General features: G+C 36.2%; 1 protein-coding gene across 1 annotated transcript; it reads right to left on the bottom strand.

The window, feature by feature from the left end:
- Positions 1 to 607: 607 nt before the first annotated feature.
- Positions 608 to 24050, bottom strand: Tsp_02509 (dynein heavy chain, cytoplasmic). The gene is made up of 72 exons (XM_003378785.1): positions 23912 to 24050; positions 23724 to 23858; positions 23552 to 23645; positions 23324 to 23497; positions 22910 to 23171; positions 22662 to 22848; positions 22346 to 22566; positions 21982 to 22091; positions 21176 to 21317; positions 20786 to 20877; positions 20490 to 20706; positions 20200 to 20286; positions 19932 to 20138; positions 19575 to 19781; positions 19227 to 19490; positions 19007 to 19153; positions 18586 to 18720; positions 18411 to 18514; positions 18037 to 18340; positions 17642 to 17740; positions 17141 to 17521; positions 16621 to 16863; positions 16387 to 16553; positions 16150 to 16323; positions 15871 to 16036; positions 15608 to 15793; positions 15347 to 15523; positions 14862 to 15245; positions 14675 to 14753; positions 14301 to 14538; positions 14049 to 14232; positions 13815 to 13939; positions 13435 to 13739; positions 13177 to 13367; positions 12868 to 13107; positions 12707 to 12793; positions 11989 to 12222; positions 11742 to 11916; positions 11475 to 11585; positions 11169 to 11314; positions 10929 to 11092; positions 10669 to 10855; positions 10509 to 10604; positions 9918 to 10130; positions 9476 to 9853; positions 9228 to 9407; positions 9002 to 9155; positions 8627 to 8822; positions 8206 to 8352; positions 7748 to 7865; positions 7470 to 7685; positions 7267 to 7378; positions 6890 to 7175; positions 6236 to 6835; positions 5999 to 6164; positions 5612 to 5709; positions 5286 to 5461; positions 5055 to 5215; positions 4868 to 4979; positions 4663 to 4758; positions 4382 to 4473; positions 4123 to 4293; positions 3629 to 3851; positions 3398 to 3555; positions 3116 to 3308; positions 2905 to 3047; positions 2670 to 2838; positions 2372 to 2589; positions 1874 to 1961; positions 1690 to 1823; positions 983 to 1220; positions 608 to 798 (listed from the first exon to the last, which is right to left on the bottom strand). Exons 1-72 carry the CDS (start codon positions 24048 to 24050, stop codon positions 608 to 610), a joined length of 13194 nt encoding a protein of 4397 aa, XP_003378833.1.
- Positions 24051 to 24058: the final 8 nt, after the last annotated feature.

A 24058-nucleotide genomic window follows, 5' to 3' on the forward strand; every position in this document is an offset into this window, starting at 1 on the left:
TGCATCAACTAACATCGCTGCTTGAGCAAAATGACCGGATGATTAATTAGTAGTTCAAATTTTCAGTCATATCAGGCAAGAAAACGTCAAAAAGCAAGTGAAAAAAACCAATTTCGTAATAAACTGCAATCAATCGTAATTGTTCCATTGCCAACCGAATGCTATGCGCTTGGTGATGTACTTGACGTTACAGTTGCTCAAAAATCGTCACTGTAATTGATCAAAAATGATATGAATAAATAAATAAATAAATAAATAAATAAATACAGTCAAGCGGTCAGAAAAGCAGAATAAGGCAAATAATGAATGAGTAACAACAGCTGGAAAACTCGAAGAAAAACAGGATGATAATGACGACAAAAAAACTACCCAGTAGGAACCTTCTTTCATCTTCAACATACTGTAAAAAAATCCACTGAGATCTGAAATTTTACAAAAATGAAATGCTGAAACAATTATTTTGCTTGAATATATAGTTGAAAAACTAAATCCAATTCAAATAATCAATCCATTTATTGCAGAATTGGTTCAGTTTTACAAACTGCATAAATTGATGACGTTTATTCAATCACGTTCATGGAGTTGAATTAGTTCATTATTAACGCTCTCATGGAGGCATGCGAAGACCTCCGTCAATTCGTATAACTTCACCATTAATCATTGGATTTTCAATCACGCTTTTAACTAAATGTCCAAATTCAACTGGTTCACCAAATCGATGCGGATAAGGAGTTAGTCGACCAAAAAACTGTCGCACTTTTTCAGGAAGAAAAGATGTCAACGGAGTGTTAAACAAGCCTGTTAAAAAAGGTGATGAAAATTATTTAAAAACACACTGAAGTTTTTCCATAACCATGAATGCACACACTGCAAAGCATTGCGTCATCTCACTCGCACAGTGTGTTAAAAATATCTCACTTGTGCAATTTTACGATAAAAATGGTAAATCACTGGATAAAATAAAAATTTAAACGGTATATACCAGGTGCAATGGTGACAACCCTTATACGATGTCTCGAACAGTCCCTAGCTAATGGCAGAGTCATGGAATTCAGCGCCCCACAACAGGCAGCATAAGCTGCCTGCCCTTGCTGACCATCAAAAGCGGCAGTGCTCGACGTTACAATAATAACTCCACGCTCTTCATCCTCTGCCAACTCTTTCTCCAACATCATACCAATACTCTGACGTATTACATTAAAAGTTCCAAGAACGTTCACCTGAAACGGATTTCACAATTCTAATAATATATACACAGCACATGTCAACAATTCTGCTGCAATATACAATTTGTGAATGAAAAATTCACAACTTCCTCAGAAATGCATGGTAAAAAAATATTTCAAATGAGCACAAGCTGCGTGAGAATGAATATAAGAAATATTTTTTACTCGGAATACATTTTCAAACGGTTCCAGTGGATGCGGTTGCTTCTTGGTGTTGTTGTAAACGGTGAATGCTATGCCTATCGCTGCGCAATTCACAACCGCATCCAATTTGCCAAATTTCTGTCGACAAAATTCCAACGTTTTGCTAACATCTGACTCTGATGTAACCTAAATCAACGTGCCAAACACTGACTTTAGTTCACTTTAATAGATTGACTGAGTAGATAAGTACAGACAGCTTCTGTAAAAGAAATAAAACATTCTCCCTCCCCCCACCCCACCCCACGGAATGCTCACTTACATCACCAGGGCTGAAGACAACATCCGTTTTGTGCAAAGATTCGGCCACTTCTGCTCCAGAAGAAGTTGGCAAATCCATCAAAACAATCTTTGAACCCATCTTCAACAACTGTTCAGCACAGCCTTTTCCCAAGCCTGAAGCTCCTCCAGTAATCAGTGCGACCAAATTCTATTCAATTATGTACATTTCAGCGAACTGGCAACATCAAATAATACTACATCCATCATACACTGCACTACATTAAACTTACTCGACTTTTGGACAACACCATTCTGTAAAACAACAAAAAAAATACATTACAGAATTTTCACAACAAATCAACTTTCAACTTCTTGATCACAAACAATAATATTATGATGGAACAACAGAACCACAAGTTTAGCTGAAAAAGTGAAGAAAAATAAGCAAAACAGATCACTTTATTAATTTGAATCAATCGTATTATCAATTCATATACACAAAAAGCACATATCAATGCAATGCACAAACGCAGAATTAAAATAATAAGCATAAAATATATCGAAATCATTCGTATTAGTTGAGAGGAATTATCATGGAAGACAAAAAAAATGGCCAGTCAAAATAACCGATGCCTATTTTTGATTTTAAAACACAGTTCCAATAATTATTGCATCAGTCCGTTGCAGACGATAGCTACACCCCTTTCGTAAAACTCATTTACAGACAATATTGCAGGATCCATTTGAAAATCTAAGCTGAACAACACTCGTTGACGATCTGTGTACAAATAAACTGGAAGTCGGACTGTATTATCCAATTTCTGCTTCTCGGCAATTCCGTGCACCCATTTCAACTGCACGGCCAACAGATCCGTCCAAATTTTGGGACTGATTTTCAGCCGACCTTGCTCTGAGCAAGAAACGCCCATAATTTTCAATCCTGAACAACAACATCAATAAAAAAAATACCGTTATGAAATGGAATAATAAAAAAAAAAACAACAAGCAACAAACACACACCAGTAACACCAAAACTGCAATCATCCATTTCAAGATTGTCAAAAGTGTTCGCTACTTGAACGTCAAGTTTGAGTTCTTCCAAAGACCATTCGTTCAATTGCGCAACGTGCTGTCGAGTTGCTGTCAAATATGCTTCTGGACTGAGCAACCCTCCAATCCAAAGTCTATTCTACAAAAGCAAAACGTAACAAAAAAATTCATTAAATTAACCATCGAAATAAAACGAAAATCATACTTTTAAATTTTTAATACGGCCAGAAGAAACAGCATCGACGATCAACTGAAACTGAGCAAGACGTTCAGCAAAATCATGCACCCATTGTGTAATCGTTGTCGCAGATGGAATGGTATATTTGATCCATGTCTCTGGCACTAATCCTGAAATGGATACGAAAAGAAAAATACAAAAGCAATGATAGTCGAAGAAAATTAACAAACTGACAAACCTTTGTTCAAGTGAGCAAAAAGATCTCTGTGGTGATTGGTAGGCTTCTTGTTTCCATCAACAATGCCGATCAAATCGGCCAAATCATGTCGTACATTATTCAACAGTCGACTGGCAATGCTCACTTCACGTTCAAAAAATCTGTACAATGGATCTTTGATATTGCTCACTGAACGCTTCAACGGAGCCAAGGACTGTAAGGAATAAGGAAATTATAATAATTGTTGTAGCAAATTAAAAAATAATGAGAAACAAATGAAATAATAATAATGCAACAACCAACCGTAGGAAGAGAATTCAGCCAGTGATCGGCAGCTTCGCGTATCTGTTTCAACCAGTGTGGCTTATGGTTTTCGCCTTCAAATTGTTCACCAATCGGTGTGTAAGCCAGTTCTTCATCTTCGTCGTTCATTTTTAGCAACTTCTTTACCATGGTTTGCCCTGAAATTTGTGCAAATACAACATAATACACCTGCGAAGAGAAGCAGTGAAAAAAAAATATATATACGTATACCTCTTATTGTTAATAATACTTTTTCTGCGTTCGACGGCAAACCAAGCCAAGCGGGTGACTGCAGCGCTTGAATTGACTCCACCCAGTTAACGTACTGTTCACGACGAACTCCGTCTGGGACAGTAAGTTTATTGCCAAGACTGTCGACATTGTTCACCAAAGCAAAATCAGGTTGGAAACTTTTCTCTGAGAACAATTTTTCAATAAAACAATCCAACAAAATCTACAAATCAACAAATATAAACCACCAATATCGCAATTTCACTGTACTTTCAGTTAATAATAAATAAATAAATAAATAAGCTTAATTAATTACTTGATCAAATTCATTGTCCAGATGACCACCATAAATGCACTGCGAAAGCAGTGTACGTATAGCATTCCAGGGAACTTTTTCAGCAGGCAAATTCGCTCGACCCTACAACAACAACAACAACAACAACAACAATATATTTTACTCCATCATTACTGGCAAATAAGGAAAATAAATATACATGTGCTGCAGCATCAACCCACGTGTCAACGCATTCCCAAGCCGCACGCAAGTCGGCTTCAGAAAATTCATATTTTTTCGTCCAACCGAGCGGAACATATTGCAAACGTTCTTGAACCAAAGCGTGAAGCCATGCTAACAAGAAAAATAATCGTGGACGTTCAGCGGGAGGCTAAAATATTAGAATTTCATTTACAAATTCATGCGAAATAAATCAATTAGCGTAGGAAAAACCAAAATAAGTAGAATATTTTTTCAACCTTAGTCATCTTTCCTGGAGGAATAGTTCCAAATGTTCGCAGAAGATTCGCTTTAATTCCGGGCGGTGGTTCGTAAACAATAATTCTTCCTGCTCGAAGCAAATTAACAGGCAACTACAATCGAAACAAATCAACCAATTGCACATGTATACAGTAGTGATAAGATGGAACTGCAAAAAACCACTCCTCTACCTTGGGATGAATTTCCATCGTAAGAAACAAACGGAAATTAGGATGCGGCACAAGTGAGTGCAATTTTTTTTCCAGATGAATCAACCAACCTGTTGCAAGATGTACATTTTTCAACAAAACCCATCTACCTGTCTTAGCCGATGAATTGACAGCTTTCTCGGCCGCATCAAAGCCTTCCGCAGAACCTTAAATTTGAAATTAGTTGTAAAAATATAGATAAACGAAGAGAGAGTGAGAGGGAGAAATGAAAATTGATTTACATAAAATAAAATAAAATAAAATAAAATCACTCACCCATCGCAATTGATGTCAATCCTCTATCCAATTCTGAAGACAAATCATCCACCCTACCGCTGGCATCATAGCCAGGAACTGAACAAAGCAACAATGGCATATTGCAGGATATCTACAAAACAGATATATATATATAGATGCAGACAATTTTAAAAATCAATTTCAATTAAAACAAAAACAAACAAACTTCAGTTTCGACAATCGTCTTCAAATCGAGAATATTTTCGCCGGTTGACATAAAGTTTTCTCCAAAAGCAACATCGATAAACATATGCGCAGCGGATAATAACCGATCCGGACGTACAGCTTGAATCAGTAACAACCTGTACAACGCTTGACTCACTGGCGCTAAACAGAAAACAAAACGCAAATAATAAACATACATATTTTGTTCATAATGGTGAATTTTTACACTCACTTCTGGTTTTAGATTCATCCCACCAGATGGGACAATTGATTTCAGGATTGGAAGATTCGATCCATTCAAGCACGCCTTCAGTTTGAGCCAGTCGTTCGGCAAGAGAAGCAAATGCCGGCAACGTGACCAACTGAGCAAGCTTTTCTTTTTGTTCTTTGCTCAATTTCAACTGACCACTGGTCGAAAAAGGTGCTGTGTCAGCAGTTTTCAAAGAATCAGACCTCATCAAAAGGTGACTAAATTCATCATCGAACGAACAATCGCTAAATATTTGAAAAAAATATTATTAATAAATGGATTTAAAGAAAAAAACAAAAATACACCACCTTTCAGACATCCCCTTCAAATATATGCGTGATAACAGCAAAGCAAATCCCAGTCGATCGTGATGCAACAACCCCAACGAAACTCGTCTGTAGACAGTCTAAAAATTAGCATTTTTACACGTCACAATTTTTGAAATGAACTACATTTCGATAAATTACTTTGAATATGTTTTTCGTTATTACATTCAACCTTTGACTGTAATCAGAGATACCATCCAATATGGACTTCTTGTTCAGAACATGCATGAAAATGTCCATGAAAAATTGAAGAGAATACTGATACAGAAAATGCATCTGTGTAGACAAAAAAAATAACCATTAAGTTCAAATATACTAGTGCCGATAAAAGTGAATAACAAAAGTATCCAATAGTTAGTTGAAAATAACCTGATTCAAGTGATCTAATGTGAAATACAACGACGCGCAGTAGGATGAAAACGGTGTGTAGAGTTGTGAAGTTTTTTCAATCTCCATCATAACAGTTTCCGTTTCACTGGCTTTGCGAGAAACTTCAGCCGCTTCTTTCTTCAACGTTTCCAGCGTAGAAATAATGCTATGAATGAAAAGAAAAAAATCAGCTCACAAAATTATGCAAATCTATCATGTATGAAACATAAACCGTACCTGTCATCATCCAAAATCCGACCTTTCACGTCGTTCAGCGCTTGAAGCAGTGATGTTTCCAGATGTCTCAAACGAAGTGCAAATTCACCTATTTCGTTCGATGCAAACAAGAAAAATGAAATGAACAAATTTTCAATTGAATTCAAAGCATTATTACCTTGCAATTTCATCAAATCGGATCTTTTCGAGTCAATGTCGGGACGTTCAGCTTTCAATATATGATTCAAACACTGACTCTGCAAACTGCTACGAGTGACTGTAAAATTAATTACAGTGACACGGGAACAAATATCAGGCGTCAATTGAATCTGAATCAAAAAAAAAGAACCAAAACAACAATTAATATAACAAGATATTAGCATTGAAAAAGTTTTTAAAAGTACGGTAGGATCGCGGGTGGATAAAAATATTTGAAAACTCGGTGACAAATCAATATCTTGATCACCGACTGTGATAAGAACACGACCACCGGCTCGTTTCACTTCGTAATTCAAAACGGGATTCAAAATTGGATCGTAACATTCGACATCTTGAACCAAAAGTGAATTTCCAAAACGCAATGCACTTTCCAAATTTTTTCGAAAAGCATCATCCATAAAGCTAGAATATTCTATACATTAAATTTAAATAAAAGAAAAGGCAAAATCGACAAACCTGGTCCTGATTATTTTTCGTTCGCCGTATTCTTGCATCAAAAATTCAATCGCTTGACCAGAAGGATCAATTATCAAAGGATATCTTGTAAATCGTTTCAACATGATTGCATTTTCCACACAAAGCTCATCCACTGGAAGAGCATGCTGCTGCCAACGCAACCGTTCGTCCGGATTTGCCAAATATTCGACAAGTGAAATATCCGGTCGAAATTGTATACCAGCTTCATCCAAATGACGCGACCAATTCATGAACAACGACAACCGAATCTGCTGATCAAAATAACCTATAATAAAATAAAAATACACAACATAAATGTAGGGAAGAAGAAATTTCTCTATCTTTTTTTTGTTTTAAATTTAATTTCAAAATCGAACCGGCATATGAAATGAATGCAGCTGACAAAAGTACATCGCCAACAATTGTTTCCATTTGTGTTTTAAATGTGTCGCTACTCTGTTCCCAACGTTGCCGTTCACTGCCCAAATTCTGCAGTAGCTGAATGCTGCGTTCAACCTGGATGAGAAAGTTCACAAGTTGTATAAAAATTTATTTATTTATTTATTATTTCCTTGTTTACCTTCGTTTGTACTGCTATTAAATCCGCTTTTATCGATTGAACTTCGCTGATCAGCAGTGCGTATTCATCCTTGTATGAAGCGATGCTTTTTTCCAACTGATTAATAACCGCATTCACGTCTTCAACTTTTCGTTTATTCACTTCGGCGTCGTTTTCAAGCTTTTTCAATTCATTGCGCAATGGTTCCACTTTGTGCAACATTTCGGCATAGTTAATCTGAAAATTATCCAAATGCAATTATACCTGTCGAAATAATGGAATTGCAGAAATTGACAAACCTGTGCCGTTGCCCATTTCACCATTGGACCGCAGGCCTGACTAGCACGATTCACTTTTTCGTAATTGTACTCTGGATTATCCAAATATTTTGTCTTCATCTTCTGTCGTATATCCTCACTAGATGTGGAAAAGAAAAACCAATCAGTACAAACAGTTATTTTTCTGTTTGTTACAAAGAAGCAAGTCGAGAACAAATTTTCAAAATTGCCCGTGCTATCCATGTGACAATTGCAAAATCACTGTCGTAACCAACGACAAAGTACAACTGTTAACAATATTTGAATTAAGAAAATCATGCATTAAAATTTTTCTTCTCTCTGTTTTGATTTTTCCAATCACTGACAAAAAACAACAGAATATAGAAGAATGTGATCAGCAACAACAATTCGAGCAGTGTAAAGCAGATGAATAATAACGGCATTATCATCATCATCACGAACACTGACAAAAAACTTACGTTATTCTTTCAGTATCAAAATTCAAAATTTGTGAAACAAAATCATCGCGTAGTAAATAGCCGCGAATACTTTTCCAATCGAGCGTCGAAGAGCCGGTAAAAAGAAAAATCACCGCTTCAAGAGCCAGCTTCACCGTAGCAGGTGGACTGGACAAATACCGTATTTCGCCCAAATGCTGCCGTCGTATGTTTCTTACGGCTACATTGATTGTAAAAAAAAGCAACACAGTAAATACTACCAAATTCCAAACTGAATACCATATCAACCACCATGCATGCATGCATGCATGCGAAATACAAGCAGCAATCAAGCAAACAAATATCAATGATGATGATGATGATGATGATGATATTATACATATATTTGTGAAAACAAAAAAAAAATTGTTCGACAAAATAACTTCAGCACAAAACAACTTACGTAACAGAATCAGTATCGAAGTTCACGATTCGACTAATGAAGTCATCTTTTACAATAACAGCACGCATCAATTTCCAATCTGTACAATTTTCACCGAGCAACAAACATATGGATTCCAATGCAAGTTTTACAAGACCTGGTGGATTGGCCATTGACCGTACTTCAACCAGATGTTGCTTCTTGATAGATTTTACAGCTAAACACAACAACATGCGCACAATACACGACAAAAAACCAAATACGCAAAGCAAAAGAAAAAGAAACTAATTCACAATTAGAAACTCAAATAATAAACATGCTATATGTGATATATACAATATTAACAACAACAACAATAATAATAAGAATGATAGTGAATAAAATAATGATACGTACCATTCTGTGCGTCAATTACAGCAGGTTCTACTTGAGCTAGCTGTTTCATCACGTCTGATTTTTTCGCTGCCACTTCGGCCAACTGTTGTTGCAAATTGCTTTGTATTTGTTCACTCATGTGCTTTTGGTTTTCCGCTTCTTGTCTATTGCTGAGCTTAAAACAGAAATATGAAAAATACAAAATTCACAAACGTATGCAAATCACACATGAGCTTGAAAAATTTACCATTTGCTTCAGCTTTTCGTTGGCCAGAGCGTTTTTCTCTTCCAATTCTTTAGATTTCAAACTGAGTGACTTTTGCAATTCGGTCACTTGTTGCTCAGTTTCTACAATTTTACTCAAACCAATGTTCAAATGACGTTGCTGATCTACCAGATCTTTTCGTTTTTCGTGAAACAGTTTAACCTGAACAATTTTTAAATAAAAACAAAAAAGAAAAACCCCTGGTAAAAGCCTCACAAAAGTATACATACATAATGATTGATGAAATCCAAAAAATGTCTAGGTGTAATGAAGACTGTTCGATGATCACGCTTAGTCAGCTGTAGAACAACCTGATGCAATGTTTCGTGCACATAAACGTAAGCATTGACAACAGCTTCGCGATAAGTTGGTGGTCGAGAGACCAAATCACACGCATAAGGAAAATAATCCGGTGGCTTGTAGGCCGTGTTGTCCATATCCAAATTCGAAGTAAGCTCCCGGCCAACTTGGAAAAGGGCGCTTTTGGACCAATCGCCGAACCAGTTGACAACACAACGATTGAACAGTGCAGGCGAAGTCGACACGCGATCTTTGAGCCCTTCTGAAGATGGATTCATGGTGAAGACGACGTGCAAGTTGCGCATCACCTATTGGTGGGATATTTTTTTTCAAACTTTATCAATTCCAATAAATTAATTGGTAATCATTTACTTGTTGCGTAAACCAACGATACAATTCTTCAGACGAATCCAAAATTAAACCTTCATGCTGTGATGCCTCTTTAATCTGAGACATCAGAGTGGTATATTCATCACCTTCAAACAAGCCAGGCACTTCACCGTTGGCCAATAGTGTGTTGATTCGTTCCAAAAAACTTGAATCCAACAAATTCGACTCATCCATAATAAAGCAAAGCTTTTCGCCCTGATAAATGAATATATATGGATAATGAACAAAATTAACATCACAAAGAAAAATATCACCTTGCAACCAACACGACGCAACACCAATCTCAAATCATCGTCGAAATTTTCTGCTGAATATTTATTGTGAATCTAAATAAATTTAAAAAACAAAACAAGAATAACCATTGAACATTCAGCATAAGAGTAGTAGAATAAAGAAAATTAAATAAACTACTTTGACTTGGAAAACGGATAATCCATTCATCCAAGCGACAAAACGTGACAATGTCGCACGTCCACTACCGCTGACACCAATTAACAATAAATGGCCCTTTAACAATGAAAAATGTTCAAGTGAAAATAACCAAATAAATACATATATAAACGTTCAATTTACCTGGGGTTGTCGAAAAATTCTGTCAATACGTAAAACATGGTCCAAAACTTCATCAAAAAATACAAGTCGTACGTCCAACTCTTCTTCATAAAATACCTTAAAAATACCAAAAAATAAAAACAGAAATAAAATTAATCTTGTCCAATTGTTTTCATCTTACTCGAAGACGAGCTTGAAGAAAGTTTCGCAATTCTTCACGTTCAACTGGCAAATAATCTTTTGTAAGCCAACAACTGTACAACAACGGACGACGCAGAACAACACTGACGTCGACGTTTGGAAAATGCTTGGCTGCAATCAAATCAATCTGTTCGTCTGTCCATCGTCGTTCATCTTCTTCCGCCAAACTGGAACAACAACAGCAGTCAAAAAAATACAGTAAAATAAAAAACAAATTTTTTTTTCAAGCTATCACTTAACCGATCTTGGAAAAGCCTCAACGCTTCATGTGCCCAAAGTTTCACCAAATTTTCCACGTTCAGCGTTTCCAGTGGACGTATTGCTTCACATATGCCGCGCACCCAACGGGTGAGTTCGCGGGGACTGTAAACATAATGCGGTTGAAGCTCTGGCGTGAATTTGTCCTGAACATTTTCGTTGCGAAAAGCATGGAATAATTTTACAAGCAAAGATAATTGAGAAAAACAACGACAAATCCACCTGAGACAGCAAGTAGAATTCAACCATAGCAGCTGTCAGTGGTTCGGCAAATGATCGAAGACTGGGAATCATGCGAAGCATTGCTCGATTGAAGGTGCCGTAGATCTGCTTCAAAGACAATTCGCCAGGATAATCCACATACACTACTGGAATGTGGCGCAAAAATCTATCAAAATATTACCGTATCACAAAGTAAATGTTAACAAATTTAAGAAGCAATGACAAAAAAAATTTTTTTTCTTTAAATAACAATAATTAAATACCTTTGCGATAGAGGCTTCCGTCCAGGGTCAGTTGGCGGATTACAAGCACCGACAAATTGAATTCTTTCAACTGTTACCCAAGCTTGGTCGGAACTTCTGTAAAAACCACCATGCTCGACCACTTGACGCAGAAAAGAAATCACCCTCTGCGTACCTTAAAATGTACACATAGACATTGATATAAGTATAAACTAGTAAAAGTATATCGATGCGTATTCGGTAAAATAGACCAACTGCAATGAATTCCCCTCACTTCCCCATCCCCTCCCCGTCGTCAAAAGTAGCATTGGATTGCAAAACGGAAACATACCGTATTTGTCGTAATTCGGCAAGTTGATTTCGTCACAGAACAAAACGATCCATTTGCCAAGCTGCACTGGTGATAAAACTATTCCATTTGGAGTTCTTTTGTATTCACAGTAGTGATCGAAAGTTTTCAACAACAACTCTGGACTGGTGGCACTGGAAAAGTTCAATCCGACAACCTGCAGCGAAATAAATTATTCACAAACAACATTATTCACTTTCCACATCTTCTTCTTCCCCCATATACTTACCTCCATGTCGGGTAGAGAGCGAAGTGATGAAAACAATGTCATGGTTTTTCCACTTCCCGGTGGACCGCACAATACAAGAGGCTTGTGGTCAGCAAGCCATGTGTACAGCAATTGTTCGTGCAATACTGTATCTATTGTTGGAATGACGACGTCAGGTGCGCCAACTTTGTGCGATTCCACCTCAACCTGAGGCACTCGATTATGCAAAGAACTCCATTCTCCATCAATTGATACCTTCAGAAGAAAAAAAGAAGAGCAGTGGGGGGAAATGAACAAAAAGCGAAAATTATGAAAAAAAAACAAAACAAATATTTCTGACAATTACTTCAAATTCAATCAAAGAAACATTTTCTTGAGCAGGCAACGCGATGGCAGTCAAACTGCGAATCATTTCACACATGTCATCCCGGTATTTAGCCCTGGCGTCACCAACAAACGACCAAACAATGCTCAGCAAAAGTGACCTTGTAATGTATCGTTCCATTTGATCAAACTTAAAGCAAATATTCAAAAAAAACAAAGTTTTTAAATTAATAATAATAAAAGAAAATATCAAAAATAAATATATATGCAACAACACAACAAGAAATATATTTACAGCCATTGGGAAATCGCTGTGCTGCTGATTGTAGAGAAGAATTTTCATTATACACTGACTGATCATTGAAAAAAATGAACTCAACGCGCGGCAGCTTGAAAATTCCATAATATGTTCCACCTGATTTTCGGCAAATTCCAAACAACGAGCGACAAGACCGCCACAGCTCAAATATGGTGTCAATATATTGGCTATATCACGCTGAACCTGAAAAAAAGCATGCATTTTACAATACTCATTGATCAATCAAAATTAAAAAAATATATATATATATTTGTTACTTGTAAACTTGGTGAAATTTGATCAGTCAAATTGGTCTGCGCTTGGGTGACAGGTAAGCTGCTGACAGGTACTCCGCTATCTTCGTGCGCATCAAGGCTGACATTGCGCAACTTCTGCAGATAATTTTCAAAGCACATCTCTTCAGTGACGCAGTCGGCCGAAAACCAAACCATACCACAGCGAGATACAGTAGCCAAGGTGGCATATTTCAAATTTTCCACTTCAAACATGATGCGCACCTAGAAAGAAAGAAATGATCAGCTAGCAGTTGAACAAAACTTGCAGAAAATCAAAAAATAATTGCAAACGTTTTGAGGAAGTGCCAAACGTTCTCCATTCGGCAACGTCAACAGTTTGTTATCATCTAAGACGGAATTCAAATTTTCCACCCATTCTGGATCCACATCGCCGTCAAATATTATCCACTGCCGCTTGGTGCTTTCACCGCGCACGTTGTCAATTATCCTGCGCCAAAGGAAAGAAAAAACAATTAAAAATACTTTATTACAATAATAAGCAAATAAATAAATTAGTGTTTTACTTTCGCAAAATGTGAGTGAACAAACCGTCAGTCCATTCGCGTGTGTTCGGATCCAAAGTGCCGTAAAGTGCATCCTTGGTGATGGCTTTCGGATCGATCACGTGTACAGCTCCGTCAACCCCGTCAACACGTCCCAATGCGGCCAATAGCACTTGCCAAGCTTTTGTTTTACCAGAACCGCTGGAACCGACCATCATCAGTCCATGATTCAACTGTACAATCTGATACAGCTGAATCACTTTCTCCGCCCAAGTATATCCCAGTTCGCCTTCCACTTCTGAATAGCACAGATAACGTTCGCGGCAGACTTTTCGAATCTCTTCACGCAGTCTAGAAATAATAGAAGCAATTCATCCAAGTACGTGGAAAAAGACCTTTTTCTTTTTTTGAACAACAACCAACTACCTTTTCATTTCCGCTTTCGTATGCGGAATACCTGGAAATACGTCTGACAATAAACTGAACATCAATGGAATATCTTCAGCAACCAATTTTGGAACAAGAGTTTCGCAAACCGATTGAATCAGTATCTTAAAGCGAATAATATTCAGTAATAAATTATGAATAATATTCATAATTAAAGATCAAATAAAGGAAATGACCACGAATCTTTCTATTAATTAATATGCACAAAATTACCTCTTGTTCCGGTAGTTGTTCACCAATAGCTCCCTCGCTGAACGAACGATCGACCTGCTGAAACTGTTCTTTGAGCTGCTGAATGTGATCACGCTTTACATTTCCCGCTTTGACTAAAACGTACTTCAGGGCACGTAAACCGAAATCATAGTGCGTCTGATTGGACAACTGCTCTGAGCAAAGGCTTAAAAACGGTAAACAACAGTAAATTACTAGAAAAAGAAGTAGAATTGCAAAATAAAATAGATTTACGTAAAAAATGGCACAATTTTGCTGGCAAGCTTCTCTGCGAGACGGAACCCTTGGGAAAAAAGCATCACTTCTGCAATGAGTCCCTTGTCCGGCTGGGTCATTGCCAAACTGCGGAATAACTGCTTCAAATTATCCGGCAAATTCGAACGACCAGCATATCCTGGATTCATTGTTATGAAAATTGCCATCTGGGAACTAACCCATACCCTTTTGCCAAGCAGTTCGACACTAGCATCGTCTATAAAAATACACGCAGATAAGAAACCAACTATTTGGTAAAATCAAAGCACTCAGTAATTAGCAACTTTTCGTCTGAGTAAGTCGCAGCGTTTCTTGTATAGCCTGTATCTGCTGACTAACTGCAGAAAGCATACGTTCTTCCAAACGATTGAACTCGTCAAAACAACCCCAAGCGCCAACTTGACAGAGTCCAATAAAAATGCGTCCTACGGCCTAAAATTTTTCAGAATTTACACATCTATATATATATATATATATATATGTACTTTTTTGACAGTAAAAACGAGATTTAATCAGCAATAATAAAATAATAATATTCACCTGAAAGTCGAAATTTTCATCACAATTAAAGACAAGAACAAATCTTCCCAATTGATTGCCAAGAGCTTTCACTGATTCAGTTTTACCAGTTCCAGCAGGTCCGAACGGTGAGCCACCGAGTCTAGATTCCAACGCTTGCGTCATCGTCAAAAAGCAACGATCCGTCAGTGGAGTTTGTACTAGCTTTTCTTGAATTCCCAAATATTCAAAACCATAATGGAAGTGCGCATTGGCCATGCGAATGGTTAACTTTTTCTGTGGATCCACCTCATCAGCATTCAAGTAAAATCGCATCTGTTTCAACCAGTAAAATGACTGATTCGAATTTACGTCACAGTCTTTCAAGTATCGCATGATGCCACGTTTGTGAACATATTCAGTGATCTACAATTGAAAAAAGAAGAAAACAAACGCAGCTGCTCCTTTTGCAAATTACACATACACACACATGTACATATAATATCTAATAATGTAGTATAATTTACCAAATGTTCGATTTTTTTACGACGCAAAGGCGGATGTTCGTGCAAAACACTGTCAGCAAGCAAATTCAACGTATTTTCGACAAATTTCAAAATAGGTTCCAAATTTGCATTTTTTCCCAAAACCAATTCAACATCTTCAGACCATGCAATTTGTGCGGTCAACGTTATTACTTGTAACTGCAAAAAACAAATAAAATCATCAAAACGACAGGATACAATTGTATGTGTTCACGTTTTCTGGCGAATTTTCCGTTCACGTACCGGAAATTTATCAAGCCAATTATAATATCTATCGGCGTCGATTGGATGAACTTTGAATTTTTGAAACTCTTGCAAACACGTGACCAAAAGTTGAGCTAAAGTATTCTGAATTTCTTTTTCCACAAGTCCAAGCCATTCGTTCACACGAGGAGTCTCTTTGATCGATATGGAACGCAAAAAATTTACCTGAAAGTTGTTAAAGCAAATCATGCACAGATTCAACAACAAAACACTAAAAGCAGTAATAAGATGTGCCGTTTTACCTCTTCACCTTCCCTCGATGCAACACCGTGAATAACTGTATAGTCTTCGTTGAAAAGAATGCAAGCAACGCCGGCAAACATCTTTTTAAAATGCTTCTGCAACCGTGGAATATTTTTGCTATTACCAATTATTTCCAACAGATCTTCATCGCCGACAAAATAAAACCTGTAACAAACTCGCTTTATTTGTCCTGCTTGTACTGTTTGGAATTGTACAAATTTATTGTATTTATTTATTTTTTTTTGGTAAGATTTGAAAAACAAAAAACTTCTTTCTACCTTGGAAACTCAGAACGCTCCCTTTCCAAATATTCACCCAACGCTTTTTGTATTTTGTTCAACATATCCGCCAGTCGTTCCAAAAGACGCTGTATACCGGGGACATTTAAAATTTCCGTCACACGTGCGGACATGGATACTTTCTTCATGATTCCCAAGAATTCAGAACTTATACTACAACAAGCAAAAATTATAAATACAGTTCAACAATCTTGCAACAACTCGAAAATTTAAAACCTTTGAAATTTTGAAGTTTCCGTCGGCAGTAAAGTTTTAATATCTGCAGAGCCGCTAAAAATGCCCTCCAAATAGACCCAACGACGTTGAACATCAATCCAAACATCAAACAGAGCTGTAATACGATTTAACTTTTCTTCCCACACTAAGCAGTCTTCTTCGAATTCCTGGAAATCAAATTTCAAATCAATTCAATATTCAATACATACAAACAAAAAAACCAACAATAAATACCTTATAATAGGGTGATAATTTCATAGCGTTCAAACTGTTGATATGCTCTTTCAACTTGTTGAAAAGATCATCCCAACCACGGATGAGTTTAGTTTTGTTTTGATAATTGATCAATTCCAATTCGTAAGTTTGCCAAAATTCACGAAGCTGTTTCAAAAATTCTTCCAAAGCCAATTCACCTTGTGCTACAAGAATAATTTCCTTTATAGATGATTCGTATCGTTGCAGATCACAAGCCCAAATCTGAAAAAAAAGATGAAATGGACAATTTTGAAAAAAAAATTCACAAACAAACAAGCAAACATACCTGCCCGATAGTTAATTCGTTCAAATTCCAATGAACATGCAAAAGTGACATCAGCTGTTTCCAATGTCTGCTTTTCAGTGCGTCAGATTTCAGTTCGACGATCAAAAAGTTAATCTGTACAAAGTTTTAAAAAAATAAATACATATAATATTATTCCAATTTCATTTCAACAGAATACTTTCAAAGAGTTTAAATTAAAAAAATAACAAGAACCTTTGCATAGCCTTGCAGTACACGCTTCAGGTGATCATAAGCGTCGTAATTTCTGTAATTTGCTGGCATCTCTTTCATCTGATTCAAAAGTGAATCAACGTTTTGTCTCAATTTCCTCGGCTGCACGCTGAGCCAGAGACGTTCTTTGATTTCAGCCAATTCATTGTAAAGCGGATTCAAAGCTTGCCAAACTTGCTTCAAATCGTTCAACTCTTCAATTGCCGCTTTCAGACGCTCCCCATGCACACTAGTGTGGCTTGTTTCTTGCAGTTCCAAAGCTTCCCTGGCCCGCGAGATGTTGTCACGTTCGTCTTTCAAACGACTCAATTTTCCTTCATAAACTACCAGAGTTTGCAAAGCAACGTCCGGCAATTGATCTCCCTGAAAATTTCACAATTTCTCATCATGAACTGAAACAAATTTACTACTTGCAAACTTTTACATAAGAAAAACGAATCACGACAATAATTTATTGAAAAAAAACAACAACAAGAAGCTTACTTTAATGGGCTTGTTCGAATTCCAATCAGTAACAACGTCCGCACTGCGAGTTTCAACGGCCGTTGCTTCTTGACGAATTTTCGCTTGCAAAGTATTAACCTGCAAAAACAGTGAACACATTCAATGATGAAAGAGTATGCGTTATTCAATTTTGTCGTTCTTCATACTTGGCTTTGTATGGCGGTAGATTTTCGTGACAAAATATCACTAAAAGCACTCCATTCGCCGTCAAAATTTTCACTGTACAACCAATTGGATGGAAATTGAAATCGCTGCCTTTCCAAAATCCTCTGCCCCTCTCGAAAGCACTAAAAATTATTCCACCATATCAACCGTCGTTGAACAGGATCAAAAACAAAAATTATATAAAATTGCACGATTCTTTTTCTCTATACCTCAACTTTGTCATTCCAATCAAGAACATTACGTTTCAAATTTTGCACATAGGTTATGAAACTGACAGCTTCAGAAGTGCTACTGATATCCACGCTTTGTTGTTCCAAATGAGTTCGAGCTTTGTTCACCACAGTGTACAAACTTTGCATTTCATTTCCAAGAATCGTACCGAAGCGTTGTAAAATTTCTTTATGCCACGAATCATATTTCAGAGACACTTTAGACTGTACTCGAGCAAAATCGACAACTATAACGCCAAACTGTTTACGCGTTTCTGATGTGTCGAAAGTGCTACGAGCTTCTCTAAAAAGAATTTGAAAATAAAATTTCAACAACTGCATTTCAATTTTCCAATGTATTTATTTTCCATTACTTCAGCTCTTGCAATGTTTTCATCCACTTGCTCAGGTCTGTATTCAGACGATCGTACAAAGTGTCAGCCTGCAGATCCCAAAGAGCTTGATAGCGTAACCATTCCTTGAACAATAAAAAAAATATTCCTTGAAAAGACATTTTCACAATACAGACAATAGTGCAGCTATGCTTACGTTGACGTAATTTTTCACTTCGAGCTTCAAATTTTCAATTGCTGCATAAGCTTTTTCTAGATATTTAATACCGTGTGGAAGTTTCGCAAGCAGACTACGGTACTTTGTTAGTGCGCTGCTACGTTCAATTTCAACCTAATAATAGAAACTATTTATTAAACAATTTCCAACAAAATAATACATTTTCAGTGCATCCAATGAGGAAAAATTACGTGATAACAAGAGGATGAAATGCGCGCTTGACTGGTGACAATGGCTTCCCATGAAAAGAGCTGCTGCAACAAATTGACCTGTATTTCTTCAATACACGGTGAAAGATACATAACTTGTTGAGTAATACGAATTTCGTGTACAAATGACTAAAACAAAATCGACAATAAAGAATAATAAACTGCAAAGAAAAGCAAATCAATTTAATTACATGGATTACAGGGTCACCACCGACTTTGAATTTGCTTTGGGCAGACAAATCTTCCGAAGAAGAACTCTCTTCGTCAATTTCACCTTTCAAAGCACGAATCCAAGATTTGATTCCTTCTTCTAGACGGATCGCCAGCTTTTGTTCAATCTGAATAACAGCAATGAAAGAATTGTTCACTTTATTTTAGGAAAAAAAATTATTATTAATATTAATTACAAACCTCTTCATCCAAACGTTTTATCCAAATATCCACATTGGAATACTGATACAAGCTCAACGCATCGACAGATTTTTGAATGTTGGACAAAATTTGCTGGAATGCAGGCGCTGCATACTGACATGTGTCCAAAAGATTAAGTTGAATTTTAATTTGCTCTTCCAAATGTAACAACTCTTCAACTCTTTCTTGAAAATGTGCAATCATTTCAGAAAATTTCTGAACATAAGAATCAAGCTTGTACGACTCCCAAACCAAACCTGCACCCTGAAAATTAAATCAAAATCAAATCGTTCATACATACCAGACATGTGTGCGTATTTTTCTACACTATCGACTCGTTTTATTTACCTCAGCTATTTGGGCATGAATTTCTTTCACAAGACCAGCTAACAAAATTGCGACGTTTTCTTTTTCGTTCAAACGTTCAGTCATCAATTCGTATGTACGTACAGATTCAATCATCGACATGGCAAATGGATAAAGCTGATTCACTTGGTGTGCTTTGTTCACGATAGCTAAGGGAACACGAAAGCTGAGATTTTTGAAATTTCTCACCTAATGATAAAAATAAAACTAGCTATACTGATGAAATATACCAAAAACGAAAAGTTAAAAACAGAAAACCTCTTTAGCCAAAGTAATAAAGTCAGGTAAAAAATTGACTCTCAGGCGAAGAGAGGCTTTACTGTCATTACGACGTCGCACCGATTCCACAACAAATACTCGTCCAGACAATCCCAAATTGCGAGTTTGAACTTTATTAACCCATTCATCAAAAACAGGCTGCGTGTTCAATTTAGCACGAAAAATATCCCCGTCTGTTTTCAGGGCCTGGCCTTCAATATGTTTTTCCCAACCTTTACCTAAAACATCCTCCACGCGACGCAAGTACAGCGCTAATTGCCGTTCAATCTAAAATACATCCACATAATATTCAACTGACTAACAATGCACATTAATTTATATATTTTACTTGTTTTGCCCAAATTACAAAGCCAGATACGGGTGGAATGTCATATATCGAACTTGTTGAACAAGCTTTGCTATGAGAATACTGTTTCTGTAAAACAAAACATTAATGAGGCATAATCTTATAAAAACCGTATTCGAAATTTATGCTCAATTCGTTTAAAATGTATTTAAATTATATCAAATAAAACTAATACATTTAAATACAATGAATTCACTGAATTATGCACATTTAGAAATTAATTCATAAACATACGCATATTATTTATACATATATATATATAGAGTGTATACCTTAAATCTTTCATGCAAGGCTTCGATATCGTCTTTCACCCGTTCAATTAACTGAGTCTGATATTCTCGAATGGCACCTCGAATGTGTGGACGAACAAACAGTGCATTAAACTGTGAAAAAATGCGAAACATTTCATTCGCATTTTTCGCTGAACCAAGCTGATCCCTTAATCTTGTAGCTATGCGACCTTCAACTCGATCTATTCGTTCCTCGTAACTTCAAAAGTCATTCAGAATTATAAGCAGAAAGAAAAAGAAATAATAATAATAATAAAAATAAATGCACAGACAATTACCATTTTAAAGCTGAACTCCAGCTGTCAGATCCTTCTTTGCTCAAATCCAGACAGTCCATATCTTTAACAAAATCGTAAGCTACGTTGACTTCCTGAAAAACAAAAACATATAACGCATTCTGTGTAAATTAATTTCTATAAAAATTATAATATCGATTAGCTTTCTTGTCATTTCCATGACACATTCAGAGTGCTAACAGCTTTCAACAAAAAGAGTGAAATACTTCAGAAGACCGTCGTGCACAAAATTCATCATAGTGTCATGCCATGAAACAGTTTTTCTTATCAATTTAGCATCACTTACTTCATCATTAATTATAAGATGTAGAAGTATTTTTTTCTTAATATGCATTGCATCTGTATATTATATATTTAACAAAATATACGTACCTCAACTACACTCGTATCAGCTGCGTCATACATGCGAGGACTTTCATCAAATGTATGTTCATTTTCATTACCATGTAAAGTAGAAGTGAGACGAAAAACACGCACAATAACTGCTCGCAACTGTTCATGGTGTCTTCGAAATCTGAAAGAAAAAAGGAATTTACACATACATACATACATACATACATACATATACTACATCAAAATCTTTTATAATTAAAAATTTGTTAACTAGTAAATTTCACAATTTATTGAATCTTCATTAATTTACAAAGCTTATTTATTCAGAGTGCATGGGTTTGGTCTACTTCGGGCTGAATTTTTACCGCCTTTTCTTTCTTGTCATCTTAGTTTTAGCTTAACAGCTTCCGTTCTGCACAATTTATCATTTCCCTTTCTACTAAAATCGCCTTTACGAATTCAACTGATGTGATGAGAGACGTGAATAATTTCTGACAGGGGCCTATGCACCATGCCTATGCACTGCAACAGGTTAAACGTTGAAAGCGACTTGCATTGCACCCTATCGCCCACTGGCCCAAGAATACACAACATCGTCACAAATAAGTACTGTCAATCCTCTCATTAAAATTTTATTGTGAATCATTCAGGAATGTATCCCTGTTCAAACTAGCTTGGCTTGATGCAGCCATGAAGCAAAAATTTGCTTTGCGTACACAGAATACATACAGCACTACTTTTTTTAGAGGGGGGCATTAACTGTACAACTTTTATTAAAGAGGGAGGGCGTGCGCTGACACGGGCTGAGAACCACTGGTATGAAAAACAGAATCTTTTTTACTTACCTTCTTATTTCCTCTAAGCGAAATTGAAGTTTCTTATGGGCAGGTACAATTCGCCATATTAATTTCAATTGTTCTTCCCGTTTCTTTTTCAGTAAATCTCTCAATAATGCCTGCAACTTTTCATATTCGTCGTCCCAACAAGTGAAAACTTCAAATGCTTGAGTCATAACCTACAGCAAAGAAAGCACAACTACTTCAACATTGAACAATTGAATAGGAATTTAAATATTTTTCACATACTTTGTCAAATTCATCAAAACTGATTTGCAAAATGCGTCGCATTCCCAAAACCTTTGTTTTTAAAAAAAATAGAAGAAATGCGTAAAACTTTATTATTAAATTGAATTTTTTAAATTAGAATTACTTTCAACATCTGAATTTGAAGATCGCGTGAAATGGCCTCTATTAAACGCAAGCAACGCTGTATTGGATAACGACTAGTACGAATCTTCCTTAAATGTATGAATATGCTTGCCACAGCAGCCCGAATTCGATCCATTTCAACAGCACTGAGCAGATCGTTTATTGGAAAATCTTTCATCAATACATTATAATTGGTCACTGTATCTAATGCTTGCTTTAAGCCTAAAATTGTATATATGTTATTTTTCCAAAATTTGCTTTGAATAGACAAAATACTGTTCACAGTTTTAGAAAATAAAAAAAAAAGAAAAACTGACCAGTATCCGTATCAAAGCTTACGGTTGCGTGGAATCGTTTACCATGTTTCAAAACTTCCAAAGTTAATATTACTTCAGGAGATTCTCTTTTTTCAAGCAAATTAAAAACAGCCCTTTCCAAGTTACGCCAAAATGTAATTTCTTGCAAAGCTGAACCCGAACTTGGATCGCGATCAAGTTTTGTAACCTTAAAGAAAAAAAATTAACTACTAATTCGTCGCACTTCCACAAATATACATTTACTGTACCTTTTGCATTTCTCTAACCCATCTGGTTACACCATTTTGAAGTTGATTCAAAAATGTCGAATCATCCACCAATTTACCAAAGTCAGAAACTTTAGCGCGTCGATTCTCCTCAGCGGCCTGTTTTATTACAGATTGAACAACAGGATGAATTAATAAAGTTATATCAGGGATGTCGATGTTTTGCTGCAGATGCAATAAGCCCATTTCCAATTCGATCAACTTCTTCTCTACTGACAGAGCCGCCTTATCAGTATCTCGATAACTAAAGAAACAAAATTTGTATTAACTTGAAACGCTCCACATGTATAAATTTGTGTGATTATTCACAGTTAACTAATTATACATATATATATATATATATATATATATATATATATATATATTTATTTATTATTATTTATTTAAAACGCTTACTTGTCTCCGCCACCACTTTCTTTCACAAAAGATTTAAAATATGGACAAATTGTTGTAGAAAAGTAAGAATGCAGTGTTTCATACGGAGAGGCGTCAGCAAGAATAAATAACAAAAGTTGTTGAATCAACGGCTTATCCGCTTCAAGTACTGCACCACGTTTAATTAAAATTAATCTAAACAATGATCAAATAATGCTACTGTGTGATGAAACCAAAACGCATCTTTACCCATTGGTCTTTGGACTAGAGAAGTGTACTTCTGTAGAAACAGTATAGTTGACAACTTCAGTAATTTCCGTAGCATCTGCAGTTTCTTCACTGTCTGTAAAAATAAAATGCATATGTACATATCAAAATAATAAGTAACATTTTCTATCATGTTCATTAAATGATCATGTACCTTTTTCGCATAAACGTTCAATCAATAGCGCTGGAGCCTGCGCATCAGCAATAAACCGACGAAACACTTCCACCGTATCTGTTCTATTCAAGCATTCATCCAAAGCAGATGCATAAGCATCACCACACGGTTCCCCTTTACATAGCATTATTATTCACACATTATCCACAATTAAAAAAAATAAATACCAGAGGCATCTTCCAACAAAAGTAGAATTATGCGCCGAACAAACGAAGAGAACACCCTTGCCTCGGCCAATTCAACTTGAGCAATTTCCACTGCTGGAGAACTAACATCAACAATCGCTTCATTAATGTTGTCAACCATTTTGTAAC

The sequence above is a fragment of the Trichinella spiralis genome (genome assembly GCF_000181795.1).
Source record: "Trichinella spiralis strain ISS 195 chromosome Unknown Scfld2, whole genome shotgun sequence".
Taxonomy (NCBI): Eukaryota; Metazoa; Nematoda; class Enoplea; order Trichinellida; family Trichinellidae; genus Trichinella; species Trichinella spiralis.

Excerpts from the sequence above, each read along its gene's own strand:
- Tsp_02509 (XM_003378785.1), bottom strand. The coding sequence starts at position 24,050 with ATGGTTGACAACATTAATGAAGCGATTGTTGATGTTAGTTCTCCAGCA. Across the intron at positions 7,379-7,469 it reads TAATAGCAGTACAAACGAAG|AATTTGGGCAGTGAACGGCA; the intron begins GTAAACAAGGAA and ends CAGCTACTGCAG. Across the intron at positions 1,824-1,873 it reads TGTTGCCAGTTCGCTGAAAT|GCTTGGGAAAAGGCTGTGCT; the intron begins GTACATAATTGA and ends GAGGAGCTTCAG.